This window comes from Cygnus atratus, chromosome 3, assembly GCF_013377495.2.
Source record: "Cygnus atratus isolate AKBS03 ecotype Queensland, Australia chromosome 3, CAtr_DNAZoo_HiC_assembly, whole genome shotgun sequence".
Lineage (NCBI taxonomy): Eukaryota > Metazoa > Chordata > Aves > Anseriformes > Anatidae > Cygnus > Cygnus atratus.
Window position 1 is genome coordinate 30,849,500 of NC_066364.1, and position 17,398 is coordinate 30,866,897.

Here is a 17,398-nt window from a genome sequence, read left to right on the forward strand (position 1 = left end):
TTCAGATTTTAAGGAAAAACTTACCAATATCTTTCAGAAATTACCTTGTGTGTGTGTGTAAATCTGTGCTGACTCCACCCTACATTATTTAAGCTGTTAGAGACTATGAACCTTTATTTTCGTTAGTTTTCGTAGTGGAAGGGGCTTATCTCCTTTACTAGGATTTTTATTGTTATTGTTGTTCAGGATAAAAATATGTGCAGATAAGAGATGCTACTTGAGGGAAATCTACATCATGTAAAGCTGCCTTCCTATCCCTTTATTTTCAACAGCATTTTCCTTCCTCATGTGATTTACATCTGCAAAAGAGGTCATTCTCATCTGTAGAGCTGAAAACTGCCATTTCACATATTGTTTTAGTATAATGGTAAAATAGTGCAGTTATTTGTAGCCAAACTTTTCAGTAGAAAGAATGCCAGTTTCATATTGGTTTTCCTGTCCATGAAGTTTGTATTTCCTAGGGATACATTAATTAGCCTGGAAAGAGCAGACCACCTCCCACTTCTTGGCCTGAGGATCTGTATTTATTTAAAAATATATATCACAGATGCAGATGAAACCTTCAATTTTTGCTCTTATATAGTGTTATGCTATGTTACTTTTAGAATTTCTCATGGATTTTGGTCTTTTTTTTTTTTTTTTTTTTGACCAAATCCAATGATTGATATCCACATATGCATTGCAACCTCTCTGCATCCTTACAAAGATAATGCTGTTTATGTTTTGGTTTTGAAGATTTTTTTACTGTTTTGGTTTTGAAGATTCCATCTGCAACTGTGAGCACTGCCTTAGTGCAGTAATGCAGGAATTTGTTTGGAGAGACATTTTGACTGTTTAAGATGAAAGTGATGCGACCTCCAACAATGTACCAGGCATTGATTTGAAGTCAGGTTTTACAGCTCAATGACAACTATTTGCTGAAAGTGTTTCATTCCTAGGGAACTCTTGGATGTTGTTGAACATCTAATGAGAATATTATTTTCAAAACTTACTCACAGGTAGGACTCTAGCAATTTTCCTATGGGAGAAGAAAATGATTAGACAGTTCTTCAAGAACAGGAAAGAAGTAAAACTTGACTCACCTGAAAAGTTTTTTGTTGTTGTTGTTGTTTTTGTTTGTTTGTTTGTTTTTAAAAAATTGTGTATGGTCTGCACTTACATGAGCCAGTTTGCAGTAGCAAAGAAGTAGTTGCTAGCTTCAAGAAGTTTCTACACAGAAGGAGATATAACTCCAATAAGATGTGTTTCAATCTGGCTCTAGCAACCCCGACTTTCTACTCTAGCTCTAGAGACCCTTTGGTGAGTTCTTGTACAGGCCCAGATAAGCCATTGTGCACAGCATGCAATGCAGTCTTTGCAATAAACAGAGTATCTCCCCAGCTGAAAGAATAGTCTGTTTCCTTCTGTTGTCTGCAAAAGCTTTTTGCTCTGCCAGTGTGTGTCAGAGAAACCCTGCCAACATATTTGTCATTCTTGATGACAGCTACAAAGCTATCTCAGTAATAGCCTATAGGATTGATCTAATATTTATAGCATACCAGCACAGGCAAAACAGTAATTCTGACTGTCAGGGGGGGAAAAAACTTGTAGTGGAATATATCACCATAAAATTCAAAGAAAGAGGACAGCCCTGCTTTGCTATACCCTTATTGTTTTTATATTGCAAAAAGACAGACTTCTATAACTCTCTCTATGAAACCCACTTATTTCCCTTTAGTTATAAAGATATAAACATAAATGATGGAAATATTTTTTGCTTTCACCAGTATGCTATATCAATGAGCTTGTGTGACAAGGGCTGCACTGGGAACCCAGGGAGATTCACTAAGACACCCAACTAGAAGAGAACTGTATAATGTGCTGTGTCTATTTCTTCCATCCATCAACTAAGGGTCTTTTGGAAAGATATTAAATCTCTCTTTACTTCATTTTCCTAACTTCTAAGATAAATGTCATGCTTGTTAAGCATAAGGCCTCTTAAAAAACAATTTGAAATTGGGAAAGAAAAAAGCAAAGTAAGACTTAGGCATTATTGCTTTATGTAGCTTTCATAGCCCAGAGAGCCTAGTATTTTTTCTCTTCTTGCTGTTTGAGTTCCTAATTGGGCATTGGAAGAGAGTGAGGAATATGTCACAGAACATAGAATGATAGGAAAGGGTAGTGCTGAAACTTCTTCGCCATCAGAGCAAAATGTTTTGCCTGACCTGCTTCAACAGGAGATTTTCTAAAGCTAATTTCAATCATACTGAGTAGCTCCCATTACTGCTGGTGATGGGAGTAACCCACTTGTGTTCTCTCTTTTGCTGTGCTCTGCTGACTAGAGTGCATTTGAATTAAATGCATCATTGGTGTCTAAAGCCCACACTTCTGTATTGAAGGAAAAAGGGGGTGGGAGGTGGGGGAAGTATATTAGTAGGGAGAGGGTAAGTTATAAAATCTTTGGGTTGGTTACTGTTGCTAAGGAAACCACTTCCTTGGTATCTGCACGTTCATCACATCTGTCTCTCCTGCTTTGCCTGGCTCTAAGAAAATCCTGTAATGATGTTAGAAGGCATGGGGGAAACAAGATTATCTTTCAAAGAGGTAAAGACAGCACAATCTTAGCCAATTCTAACAAGTTTGAAGAAGTGGTTTAGAACAAGAAGCCAGTATTTAGGCAGCTCACAGTGATATTTGACATTCTGTTGTTTGTCTTGACTGGAAGTCACCCAAGTAAGTTCCTGTTTTCCAAGTCACATCTTGTAGTCAGGTTGCTAACATGGGTACTTGCATTTTTGGAATCAAAATTCAAATTTTATTACTTAGATTGTATTACTATATTAGAATACATTTGAAGATACATAAAGAAGTGAAACAAATTAGTTTTTTTATTCAAAGAAATATTCTCTGTATACTTTTAATGTATTGATAAAAATATTCCTTTCCATTCCAAAAGTTAACTTCTTGTCCCTACTGTGGTATGTGTGAGAATTCAGCAAAATCTATTTACATTCTACTGCTAGCAAACAGAAACTGAGTTTTGTCTCTCTGCTGAACCACAACTTTCTGGCAGAAGGGTTGCATAGCAATATTTCTTTAGACACACTTCCTGCTCAAAAACAAATCAAAAAAGCCTTTTCTATGAAAAGATATTTTCTCTAATGTGCTTGAGTTTTAGGGGCAAGTCTTCAAATTTAACTTATGGTTCATATTAATAAACAGAATTGAGAAATTCCTTTTTTTTTTTTTTTTTTAATTTCAAGAAACCAGACTCTGGTTCAAGCAGTCCATTTTTCTTCTTCTTGTTCTCATACTGAAGATGTTTACCCACTTTGAAGAGTTTTACTCCTAGAAGAGACATGAGATTCCTTATACACAGAACTTATGATTGCAGTCAGTAACATCTTTCGAACTGACTTATTCTTTGAAGTATAATTAGGAAAGTACTATGTATCTGATGACAGTAACTAAGAACTGTCTTTGAAGAATCTTACAATTATCAAGCAGAAGACATTATATTTTGCAGTGGTTAATAGTGTATCTATGAAACCTGCTTTTAGGCTTACACCAAACTGAATGAGAAGACAAAGATAAATGTTATTACCCAAGACAGATTAGGCTTGAGTACCAGATCATTGCTGACTACTGTTTAATTCTTTCCACTGGCAAATCTGATACTGTGGTCTTGGTGTGGTTGATTGACAAACTTTGCAGCAGGTACAATACCAAGTGTATGAAATGTCAGAATTAAGCATTTATGTTTCACGTTTCTGATTTATTAAGCATGCTAAAGAAAAGCCATGCATTGTATTCCATATGGTTTATTTTAAACTTTAATAGGAACAGAGTATATGATGTCACACAAGAATGAGTATAAGATATTGTTTCCACAGGTTCAAGATGCATTCAGATGCCGACTAAGAAATTGCCAGGATCCAATCAATGCAGATTCTTCAAGTTCCTTTCCTAATGGACATGCTCAAATCATGGTTAGCTTTTGTTTTTTTCTTTGACTATTAATTTAAACAAAAAGAAAGAACTTACAGTACAGCACATGGCAAGTATACACAGCTGAAATATTAACACCATTTTCAAGCATAAGTCTGTTTAGGTCATTATCTCCTTGCTTAAATCTGTTAGCAAGTTTTAAATTATTGGTGTGATCATTCACTGGAGCACAATGCATTACCATCTTCCACCAGTGTTCTTTATGACAAAATATTCTTACATAAGAGAAGGAGAAAAACTAATCTTATATAATGACTTTTTCTACCATTGGTATAAAGAGCACTGATGCATTTGAGATTCTTTCCTTCACAAAGCCTTGAAAGATGTTCCTTTCAAACTCATTCAGACAAGGAGAAAGTAATAGAGATTCTCAAAGAGGTGTATATTTAAGTGGCTTGGACTAAGGAGATAGTGAACAGATTACTATGCCAATTTGGATTTACTAATATTGTTAGGTAGTATATTAAGACAAAACATTGTCCCCTTCACTTTCAAAGACAGTTTGTCATTTATGATAATGGCAACAGGATCAGGCCCTAAAAAATGCAAGGCTCAGTAAGCAGTTACCCTTAGAGAAAAAAAAAAAGAAAAAAAAAACCACCAATGAATCAAAAAAGAATCCTTTGTTTTGACTTCATAAACTAGAAGGACGTCAGTTCAATTTTTTTTTTTTTGTAATTAATAAACCTTTTATGGAAATAAAAACATAATTGATAAGTACTTGCATTCTATACCAGAATAAATAGTTTTGTTTAACTGGGAAAATTGTGCTTGGATTTTCAATTGTTAAAATTCATTCTTAGTTCCTATAATATGTTTTTATCCATTGAAATACTTAATAGTTGTTTTCAAGGAAGAAAAATTTTACATGATTACATTATTAGCCAGGATGGACAGAATACTATATAAGAAATAACCACTTCATAACAAATTAATGAAGTTTCAGACAGGGTGGACTAACTGGATTACACTTATTCACAGTAATTTGTATTGCAGGCTGCTTTCCGTACTGCTGTTTATAGCATAACTATGAAAAGCTTCCTTAAAGATGATCCTTCCAAGAGATGTAGAAATTACTCTTCCATATATATAATAATAGTATATATATATATACACTGTATCATTTTATTACAACTATATACTCTATTTCCACCTATTTTATTTTATTTTTTCTGGTCAGGCAGCATACTTTGAAAACCACCCAGTTTCCACTTTAGGAAACTTTGTAAAGCTCTGCTGTTGTAAAACAATATACTTCACCTTCTCAGCAACAAGAAACCACTTTTAAGAGACTATGACTCTGTAAGTAGGACATTTTGGAAGTGCTAGTTGGCAAAAAGGTATTGTGGTTTAGTTTTCAGTTAATAATGGTTATCCTATTTCATTGTTTCTTGTTACAGACTGATTTTGAAAAGGACGTGGACATTGCTTGTCGGTCAGGTAAGATCACTGAGAGAGTGTTTAGCTAAAAAAAAACCAAACAAACAAACAAAAAAACATTTGTGCTAGTTCTTTCTGAAGTAGATGTCAGAAAAAAATACCATGTGTTGTTTACAATGCATAGTTATAAATGCTAAAAAAAAAAAAAGTGATGCCACTATATGAAAATATTTTTTTCATTTTCTTATAAAAGCCTTTTACTAGAAATCAGCATCTGGGAAGCAACCCAAAGGTATGACTGTCCCTTAGAAGGCAAAAAGTTTTGGAAAGAAAATAAGATTTACACACAAAATTATCCTTGCTCAGGTACACAAGCAAATGTGAAAGTCATTTTGTTTTTAAAAAATAAAAACTATATAGCATATATTAAAACCTGTTTATATGAAGGATGCAGAAATTGGTGTTAGTTTTGAAAAGGCTGTTTTCTAGAGCTTTAAGTGAAACCAACAATAGCTTAAGCAACAAGGTATCAGGAAAATACAATATGATTCCACTTTATAAGAACAATTTATTTTTCTTTTAAAGACATTTCACTAGTGTGATCTTCAATTAGTCAGCTTTGTCTGTTTCTACATATTAAAAATAATCCATTTTAAGAAATTACTTTTTCCAGCCTTGCTTAAATAAAGCACAGTGAAAAACAAATGGCCCTCTAAACCCCATAGAAATGCTCCACTCCAGGAGATTATCCCAAAGGACAGTTGTTCTTAAGGAGGTGAGTCTACCTAGACACCCTCTATTTTCAATGAAGAGAAAAAGAAAGAGACAGAGGGTGGCTTCTCTGCAGGGTGAGTCAGGGCAAGACAGCTAAGTCCAGCATCACCCACCTAAAGCCTGTCTTTGCTTGCTATATGGCAAGCCAAGAAGGCTGATCTCATTAAGGTAGAGTTTGAGTTTCTAGTCACACACCTTTAAAAAACTCCCAGCTCTGTTTCTGGAATATGGTAATCATTCTCTGTATAGATTAGTTTTAATATGAACATTTGAAGAGACAGGACAGTCCACTGTAACAAATGCATGGCTGTTATCATCTAATGCAGAGGAAAGTCCGGCATTAGTCGATGTAGCTCTCACTTCTTACCTTTGCCACCATAGCTCTTCAACATGGACAGCCTTAAGGAGATAGATTCTGAATACAGTTATGAACAGGTTTTACTACTAAAAAAATTAACTTCAGTTTCTTTTAATGAAACATTAACTAATAGGTCACAATTTGAAGTGTCTGGCTGCAAAAAAAGCAGCAGCCACACTGCATTGCACAAAATGGACTCGGGTGCCAGGACATGAGGATTGTAAATTGTCACAGTGTCAGATATTTGTGTACCATTATTTGCAGGCAAATTGTTCTCTTCATAATTGAAAAATTAGCATCAGTTTTTGTGAGGTCGGAGAGTGGGCTGCCATATGAACTGCCTGTGGAACATGTCAGTGAACTGACAGGTACTGGAGGATCTGGGTCATCAGAGCCCTCAGGCTACCAAAACCGATGTGAATGTAACACCTGAGATACTTCTTAGTCATCTTACTGTCTCAGTCCATGAGAAAAATTTTATTGCACAAGCTGGTATTGGTGCAAATTAACATACTATTTTAAATCAGAACAGAAAAATATCGTTGCTCTCAGCTGGAGCAAGCCCAGGAATTGGATATTTCTAAAATTTTTCATTCTTACTACCTAGCCTTTTTTCTTTCATTACAAATTTTGAATTGCAAATTTATATTTAATTTTCAGAGAAATAATCGTGATGGCTACTTTGCTGTTGAATACATCCGTCGGTGTTCCTGAAAAATTTGTTTTTTAGTGACAGGATTAATAAAATTTACATGTGCAGCTTACACTAATAAAAAATTGCTGGATGTCAGTACAACTTTGACCACGAAGGCCTACACCAAAAGTGGATTATGAATGCCTTATGAGACATGTTTATATTCTTTATAATCTCTCCAGATGCAGCAAAATATGTTTTTCTGATAACAATGGAATTCCTTTCCAATGTGGTTACTTTTTTTGTCACTTTTATTTAAAAATAATTGAATACAGAAGAGTTTTGTGTTAAATATATATATATATATGAAAAAGAACACTTAGGAGCTCAGGAATACATGTCCATAGCTATAATCTTACAATAGAAGATTAGAAGACTACAACATACCGACAAAATTATACTGCCTTACAATCTGTTTGACATTTTCCAAGAGGTTAGGTGGAGTTAATAATGGCAGTACAGATGTCATACTCTTGTGTTTTTTTGGAAAACCCTTAATTGAGTTCCACATGACAGACTTTTGCTTAAGCTGCAGGTCACCTAAGATCTACATAAGGAAGTAAGAATAAATGAAGGACTGGTTTTCTTTTATTTAAATGACTGAGGCTTAGTCAGATATGTATGTCAGTTATACACAGAATATTAGGAGGTGTTGATTATACAAAAACCCTTCCCAAAGCAATACTTACAGAATACAAGTTATTAAACACGGAAAAGGAGTTAAGAAAATGCAATGGTAAAGGAAATATTAATAAATAATGCCACGAGCAAAAGCAGAGTTTGAGAGACATGGTTTCATGTTTCAAGAAGTCTGTTCTCTGACCCACAGTTCTGCATAAAGACATTGGACCTTGCAGAGCAGCTACTATAACAGGAACACTTTCTAGAATCTCACTAAATGATGAAGAGGAGGAGAAGGGACCAAACCCCGAAGGAATGAGTTATTCTACCTTGCCTGGAAACATCATCTCTAAAGTCATCATCCAACAACCAACAGGTCTCCACATGCCTATGAGTATGAGTGAACTGGCTAACCAGTGTTTGAAAAAAGACAACAGTGAGCTGCGGAGGACTGTGTACTTATGCACGGATGATAATTTGAGAGGTGCAGATATGGACATAGTACATCCTCAAGAACGGATGATAGAAAGCGACTACATAGTAATGCCCCGAAGTTCAGTAAATACCCAGCCATCCCTGAAAGATGAGAGCAAAATGAATATAGGCATGGATACATTACCTCATGAAAGGCTGTTGCACTACAAAGTTAATCCAGAATTCAATATGAATCCTTCTGTAATGGACCAATTTAATATCAGTTTAGACCAGCATCTTCCCACCCAAGAACATATGCAGAGTTTACCATTTGAGCCCCGCACAGCAGTAAAGAATTTCATAGCTTCAGAGCTGGATGACAATGCAGGATTATCCAGAAGTGAAACTGGATCCACAATATCAATGAGCTCATTAGAGGTCAGTGACACATAAACAAATTGTACACTCTGTTGTTCTAATTATATGATAAAACAATATATTGTGGCTTGTCTCTAAGGGGTCTAAGATAATGCTTTAATTCAGAGTAAATTATTGTTTGGGATCATGCACTGCTGTTCACATTTCTCTTAGTCTTAGAAGTGTTTATACATAGAAAACAAGATAAAAGTTTCAGAACCAGTGTGTATGAAACTGTACAGTTCTGGAGATTTAACATTCCAGCCAACTGCAAGAAAATTCATGACTTGCCAGGTCAAAACCAATGGAAAATACAATGTTGTTATGAGAATACTACTGCAAGATACAAGTGACAATCATTGACCCTACCTGCAAGCCCATTGAAATAAAAATATTTTCCATCTTATTGCTGGCAATCATATCTCACTTAGATACAAGTCTGATTCTGCTCTCACTAGTGTGAGTCTTGAATTCTTCCATTTGTTAGTCTAACATTTAGTGATTTGTATGCATGTTTGTATGGTTGTATGTGTGTGCAGGCATTGGTACAGCCAATGTGTACAGCATGTTCAGGTAGACTTCTTGTGGATTAACCCAGATGTCAGTCAGGTTGTAAAAATGGACTGAAAAAACTTTAATAAGAAGGATTCATTTCATTACTACAATCTGTCTGTAGGATTTAAACATTACAGAAATTGGAACTACTTACCTTGTTGACCTAACTGTCAGCTATTGCCATTCCTATTGAGATTTCACTTATGCAAAATCATCAGCAAGGTGGAATTGATTTCATATACAGTCCCCTTTAAGAATTGGAAATCCATTTCACCAGCATTTCAAAGGTTATGAAATGCAGCATTTGTTATAGGAAAGAAGAAGACAAATGAGAAAAATATGATACTTACCCTGTGAAAGAATTTAAAGATGGAAAAAAAATTATACTGTATGTGACTTGAAGCCATTAGCAATTGTTTTATGATTTTTGGAGTTGTCTGCGCAGGGAAGCAGAGGCTTTATCCAATTTTTAAATTGTTAGACACAGAACTATACCCCATATTTCATAGAATAGATATCTATGGATATTTATTCTAAATAGAGTCTTATGTGAGTATCAACTGGAGAATTTGTGCAGAAGATCAGAACTTAGTTTCTTTTCAAGAGATGCCCTTACAGGCATTGACTGTGAAATGTTTCCCATGTTGTTTGTATTGTTTGTGTGCTACCTTGAGTTTTTGCAAGACATAATTTAACTGAAAAAAAAATGAAAAAATGAAATATAGAGTTTTGCAAGTAAGCAGTGTCCACTTCTTGTGGGCTCTTTTGGATTGAATATGTATAATCCTGGGATAAATTTTTGAAAAGGTTTCTGAAAAATATCTTCAGTACTTTGACACTCAGTGCTCAAACAGGCTCTTTCAAAGCAAGTTGGCATCATTAAAGTTACTGCCCTCAGCTCAGGTATATTAATTAATAGATCTTAGGTGGTGCAAAGGAGTTCTCCAGTTTAATGCAATACAAAAACAGAATAGCTCAGGTCACCTTCCACTAGTATCTCCTTCTGTCTATCTACAAGACCTTCTTACAAGTACTTTTAGTCCTACAAGGAGGCTCAAATCCAACCTTGTTCATATTCGATATATGGGTGAGACATCTAGGGAACGATCCTAATTTCTTGAGAAGACAGACACCTGACACCCTACTACCCACTCAACCTGAGGTCTAAATTGCTCTCTAGTGATTCTTCTTTATTTACATTGGTGACAAAGGCAATGTAAAACATTGCGTCTTTAGAGTTTACTTTTACTGTATTTGTATCATATTTTAAGCTTGCTTCTAAGATGTGGCATAGATAGGAAATCTAAATCACCATTGTATATATCATTTTTATATTGATAAGAAAGTAGTAAATATGTAGTAGAAAATATAATAAAATATAATAAAATATTGTAGTAAATACTTAGTCTCTTCCAATTTGGTAAACACATTAAGTTTAGAAAGCTGTATTTTGGCCCAAAAAGCTGTAAATGGTTAGGTTATTAAAGCTAACTTAACCAAGCATAATTCCATATCTTAGGGAAAAAAGATATATATATTAGGGCAGATCAAAAATGAAAGGAACTGTTTTGGCTTTTGTGTCTGTCTTTGTGGTTCTCAACGTTACTCGATTATGTAGCATTACTTCATCTTTTGTTAAGGATGCGCTGCAATGAATTGAAGACAGCAGCATGAAAAAAAATGTACAGAGAAGAAAATCAGTCTTAAGCAGATACAGATATGCAGATCCAGCCACATACAGAATGTGATTGTGGTTTTATGTATGCAGTATGCAAAAAGCAGAGTTGAGGCAAAGCTCCAGAATGCTAGAATGGCTAGAACCGACAAGTCGGATTAGCTTTTATTGCTATGAGAAACAAAAAAAGAAGGGAGGGCAAGGGCTTTTCTTTTTTCCAAAATATTTTACATCTCCAATACGATATAATTTTAGAAGAGTTTAAGACCTTTTAAAAGTCATGATTTTGTCAGACACTGTGAAGCAACAAAACCTCATTCTGCCCATGTTTTTCCAGACAGAGCCTGACCAGACTGTTTCCAAAGGAAAAGCTTCTGAGCATTAGGAAGCTTCCTTCAGCTATCAGCTGATATTGCTGTCCCACCCAAAGTCCAACATGGCAGCACATGGGACTGTTCCCCTTTTTGCTGATCCAAAGGAACAAGAGTGCCTTTCCAAAGGAAAGGAGTCCTCCTATAGTGTTTTCTTGTAGTCTCTCCACTATTTGCCATTAGGTATTTCCTGGTGCCTTTTCTGGAGTTACCATACTACCATTTTTTTGTGTGCTTTTTTTTTTTTCTTTTTTTTTTATCATGTAGTTACGCAGTATTTATCATTTACCGTGTTAGTAAAATGTGTTTAGGCATTTGTGACCTGTGTTAACATAATTCTTCCTTTTTTTTCTTCTTAGTTTAAAGTATGTAATTAATAAAAATATAAAAATGGGAATAGTTTACACAGTGGTTAGAGAAAGTATCTATCATCTTATCAGAATGGCTTTAGATGTCATGTGATCCATTTTCAGCCAAAATCCAACCCAGCATCTGATTTTGGTAGTTTAATTATGAATTCACAAACACGTGAAGACATAGAAATACTGCAGGAATAACTGCTTGCAGCTGGACACACAGTAAAATGGAATTTAATGATGTACATTGAATAGTTCTTATCTGCCCCCTCATTTTATGGTAGATACCAGTCTTTGTAGCCACAAGACTGAACCAACAGAATTAGACGACAGTTTGGAAAACATAACCCCTAAGTATTTTCACATCTCTATATATACATAGGTATATATATACCTATACCTATATATATAGGTGTATATATATACCTGTTTATAGGTATATACATACCTATATACATAGGTGTATATATATATATTTCATATATATATATATATATATATATAAAGTGAACACTTAAATATCAGGTCTTTTTTGTGTTCTCTTTCGTTTAGACTTTGTACTGATTACGATCATTGGAGATGGATGTTTTGGAACAGAACCATAGTGTTAGCACAACAGCATATGTCCTGACTTGTAACTCTGCAGGGAGGATTCATCACCCCTATTATTAAATATCTAAATGTAGGCATTCCCATTCTGACCTGGAAAGGATCTTTCCACATTAGGCTCCTCTTCAGAGTCAGCAGAGAGAAATATGCACTTTTAGGCCACTTTTAGACATCTACCGTAGGATGAAGTAAATCACATGCCGTCAGTGCAGCTATCTACTGATACCACAGGGAAAGATAGAATGAGTAGGTCAGGCATAAATATCAGAAATATTGATGTCCGAAATTCATTCAGATGAATCCTACCATGTGTCACAAGCTTTCTTCTAGTTTTTACACCTACATTTTTTTTTTTTTCACAACAAAATTCTTTGTTGGGAACAATCAAATGTTTTATTATATATGGAAGAATTTCAACTTTCAAAAGATTGTTGGAGAATGTCATAATATTTACATAAATACATTGCCCAAGTAAGTATATATTTAAGGATCTGCAGATTCCCAGAGTGCAAGTCAGAGATTTTTTATTTGGTATGTACCCAACAGTACTCATGCGATTATAAGCACAGGCAGGCATATTAGTACATCACTGAGTTTTTGAGCAGGAGTAATTGAACATCTGGCTAATCTCCTACACATGCCTTATATGCATGGATTAAAATTGGCTTTGTTACCTTGGCATCAAAGTGGTTTGGAGTGTGCTCCTTCAGTTCAAAGTGTTTCAGTTTTAATGAAGAAAGGACCCTCAATACACTCTTTAGGAATGGTTTTTGTTTTGAAAATGTACACTCAGAGTGCTGTGCTCATTAAAATAAAATTACTTTGAAGTGAAGTAGTGCATTCCCAGACACCGAGATGCAAGGAAAGGTTGGAAGGTTTAAATGCAGAGGAAGCTGATCTGTACAACATATCTTTGGGAAAAGTAATTCTTCTCTCTTTATTGTGGAACAAATATGCAAGAGGGAGTAGGTCACTTGTTGCCTATGTGAAGAGACTTGCATTGGTACATTTGTGGGACAGGAGTGATGGGTTCTCTCAAAGGAAGGTCAGTGTAGTGTGAACTTCTGCTCAAATGGAAAAAGGAAACAAAGAACTGAAATAAGAGGAAGGGCATGCGGACATGGGCAAAATAAACATTTATTAAAGGCAAAAAAGAGCGTTTGCTTTATAAGAATAGGAAGTAAAGGACTTTCCAAATGGTTTGCCGTGTGAAAGACATGAATTCTGTTCCCAATTTCATATTTACCTTGTTTGTGTTTCCATCACAATTTCTGCTAGGAGATCTTTATGTGGATAAAGAAGTAAACTCCCTAAACTGGAAGCATGGCCAAAGTAACCCTTCGGTACTCATTCATGAGAGCTCTTAATACAGTCAAAGAAAGTAATCCCCAGAGCTCTTTGGCCAAATGGCTGATGTGGGACTTCAGGAAGAAATTACTGTTACAGCTGAGAAAATAAAGTGATACATTAAAAATAGTGAATGGCAAAGAAAAAAAAAAGTATAGATAGGAGAGTAAAGAAAGACAGACATGTTCAAAAACAGGGAGAAAAAAAGAGGGTAGAAATAGAGAAGAAGCAAATTCTAAATAACAAAAGAACAGAAAGGAGAGAAGAAATATGCAGTTAAAATAGTCAGTCTTGTCAATAAAGTACCAGAGCATCAGGCAGAACAAAAGCAAAATGGTGTGAAGTCATTTTGATTTATGATATGAGAAGTTAAAAAGAAATAAATTTTAAACGAGAGAGAGAGAACAAAAATAGAAAGACAAACACCGCAAGAATTTCCTCTTCATCATGTTTCCACATACTATTTTTTTCAAGCATTCTCTGTCTCAGATTTCTCTCCCTTCCATTTTTTTTTTCATTTCAAGAACTGTAGAGACAGTTCTTGTCAATTTTGTGACTCTCGGTGAAATGAAGCCTAGACCTATAACAGCCCACTCTTTCTTTTGGTGGTATGAGTAGGTCTTAAGTTCCTCTAACATCAGAAAATGTTGTAGCATATTCTTAGGCTGCTCTACTGGAATGGAGGTAGAATAAAGCAGAGTTGATTCTAGAAACTGAAGATGTAAAGAACAGAAATTTAGTTAGCATTAGAGAGTATAGTGCACATTTCATTTTTTTATATTACAAGCAGCTATCTTAACTACAAATAATCCTTAGGAAACATATTTTCAATTGCTTGTCCATGTAAGAAATGCTACATTTGCCCCCAAAACCTTCAGAAACACAAAACAAGTATTTTTGGTCCATTGAGTAAATACGTATGCAGGTTATATATATAAAAAAAAAAAGGAGCAGTAAACTGGAAAAAAAATGCTGGAACAGTTTTAAAATGGGATCCCTGAAGTTATGGTTGTGCTGTGTTGAAGTGCTAAATTTGCTAGCAGATTTTCAGGTCTTAAAATTCCCACGTTAAAAAGGTAGTCCACTTTTTTGTTAAAATACACTGCCTAATGTCCAGCTCATTTTATAAACTAATAGCCAATGCAATCTTCTATTCAGAAACCAATTTTTTTTTCAGTTGTATACATACAAAAGACATTTTAAATCAAAACTGTCTACTCACATTCCACTTTCATACCTCTGAGGGCCAAAAGAGATTCTCCTTTAATTTTGTTCAGGGAAAAAATCCTCCCCAGGCTAAGATCTTGTATGTCAAATCTAATCTCAGAGTGAATTATAAACTGCTGATAATAAAGCTTTATATTAATGGAAACATGGTTATAGCTCTCACTATAATGTGGTATCTCTGGTTTCAATTATACTTTGCACAATGTAATATATCTTCAGGAGTATCTCATGTAATTAATCAGGTAGTGGCATAATGCAGACTAGAATAAGGAGAAAACCAGGCATTTGTCGTTTTACAGAGATGGAGAGGGATTTTATTAGTCATTTAGTGAGAGCAGCTCCTTCCTAGTGCCAGCAGATTAGTGCATGCTGCTGTATGGAAATTATTCTTCAGTGTTCTATTTTTGTCCCCCAGTGAGCAGAGTTTAAAGTTGCTCTGGAATTACACAGAAAAGCTATATGTGATTAGCACGAAGTAAAATTGATTTTAAATAAATTACTACTGCAGACCTCGTTTCAAAGAGTTTCGCTTTGGTCCTGGCATGAGGGTTTGAGATTTTTTTTTTTTTTTTTGCTGTAACATGTATTTTATCAATCAAAATCAAAGAGCTGTAGAAATTAGAAATGGAAAAGATCTTGTCAGGTCATCTCCTCTATCAATGCAAGAACATTTTCTATAGTGTATTTCAGTAATGCACAGTCCAACCTCACTTTCAAGACTGCAGTGAGGGGGTCCTACTGTTTCTTTCAGCAGCTCATTTTGCAGTCACATAAACTTTCCTTTTTACTGACAGCATTTCAAAAAAAAATAATTTACAAATGTTTATATTTTTGTCACACCAGCTCTGTTTAGCAGTGTTTGTTTCCTTGTAAGCTTTTCAAGCAAGCTTCTATGTTTGCTTCTTCCAGAGCCAATGTTTAAACAAACTGTATGACTCTTTCATCCTTTCCTCTTGATCCAGTGTATTAACCCTTTAAAAGGAATTGTTGTTGCTCTACTCCGAAATTTTCCCAGCATACATGCATGGTGGGCACAAAGTGGAATACAGGGGGTTCCCTCTGAACATCAGGAAGCACTTCTGTGCAGGGCAGGTGATGAGCACTGGCACAGGTTGCCCAGTTGTGGAATCTCCCTCCTTAGAGATCTTCAAAAGCTTCTTGAACATGGTTCTGGGCTCCGGGTGTTCCTTCTTGAGCAGGGAGATTGGACCAGATGACCTTCAGAAGTCCCTGCCAACCTTAACCATTCCGTGATTCTGTGATGATTTTGCTTCCGACAATTCAGAGCATTAGTGCAGATATCTCATTGGAGTTGTTCAGGAAGGGCTGTATACATCCCAACCTGCTTAAATGGAGACTGGACTGTTTTTTTTGTAGCATTTGGAACTGTGCATGGATATCCAGTTCACTTCTTACCCATACCTCTCAGCTTTTTCAGAATTATCCCACATAATTCCCTGCTGCTGAATAATTGTATGTAGCTTCAGCTTTTTAGGCAGTCCTTTTATTAGTTACCCTTTGCAGTTCTCCAGCATTAAAGCTTTTCAGTTTGGAAAACAGATGACTGTGTAGTGAATAGGGAACAATTATTCATATTTCCTATAATTTAAAAAAGGAGCATCAAATGAAATGGCAAAGAGATAAACAACATGATTTTCTTTGTCACATTATGCATATTTAAATTGTGGAATTCACTACCTTACCATATTTAGGATGTTAAAATTATGAATGAGTATAAAACATGATTAGACTAATGGAATAGTGTAAAAAAAAAAAAAAAAAGAGTGTTATAACACTCAACAGAGTGAGTTCCTCCCAGGGAACTGCCTATCTTACATTTGAAGAACTATGGAGTGTATTGCAATAGAAACATCACTTTTTACACACACTTTTCTATAACATTCCTTAAGCATCACTGCATAACCTGGTCAAATACAAAAGCTGAGATGAACCACTGATATTACCCTTTGTGGTCATTTGTTAGTTCTGTTCATTTTACTTTAATGCCCAAATGGATCTCCCACTGATCCTTGAAAAAAATAAAAAACACCAACTTCCAGTCTAATTTTTATGTTGGTTAAAATCTTTCTCAATTTTACAGTTGGGTAAAACAGTTTTTTGAAAATTAACATACTGGCGTGACTAGTTCAGCAGCTCATTTGTCCCAAGAGATTTTTTTTCCTTATTCTATTTCATTCAGGTTCTACCTTCCATTAATATAAATTGCAGAATGAGCTAGATGGTTGACTAGATTTCTAAAAGCATTTAGGTACATTTGGGAAACCCTATTTTTCTCAGCCAAAGAGCCAAACCAATAAAACTTTGTTTAAGAAATATATATATATATGTGTGTATATATATATACAATCACAATTAATAGCATAGTTAAATATGTTGCAGACTGTTAGATGTGTTATTTTACCATATAAACTGTGATAAAGTTGTCCAGCTGCAAAACCTAATAATCTGGCCACAAATATTTGCAGTCATCAAACAGACAAGGCAAAATACAAAGGTGTCAATTTTCTAAATCATAGTATCTAGCAAACTACATAATTCATTTCTAAATTTTCCATGTTTTCACTTAGGATTCTCAGTCAGGTAGTTCAATGG

General features: G+C 35.0%; 1 protein-coding gene across 1 annotated transcript in view; it reads left to right on the forward strand.

Moving 5' to 3' along the window:
- The window catches only part of ADGRB3 (adhesion G protein-coupled receptor B3), a 461,748-nt gene that overhangs the window by 433,461 nt on the left and 10,889 nt on the right, over positions 1-17,398 (forward strand). The window contains exons 26-28 of the mRNA XM_035543018.1: positions 3,873-3,968; positions 5,388-5,427; positions 8,023-8,666. Of these exons, the coding sequence (XP_035398911.1) occupies positions 3,873-3,968; positions 5,388-5,427; positions 8,023-8,666 (780 nt within the window). The remainder of the gene's footprint in view (positions 1-3,872; positions 3,969-5,387; positions 5,428-8,022; positions 8,667-17,398) is intronic.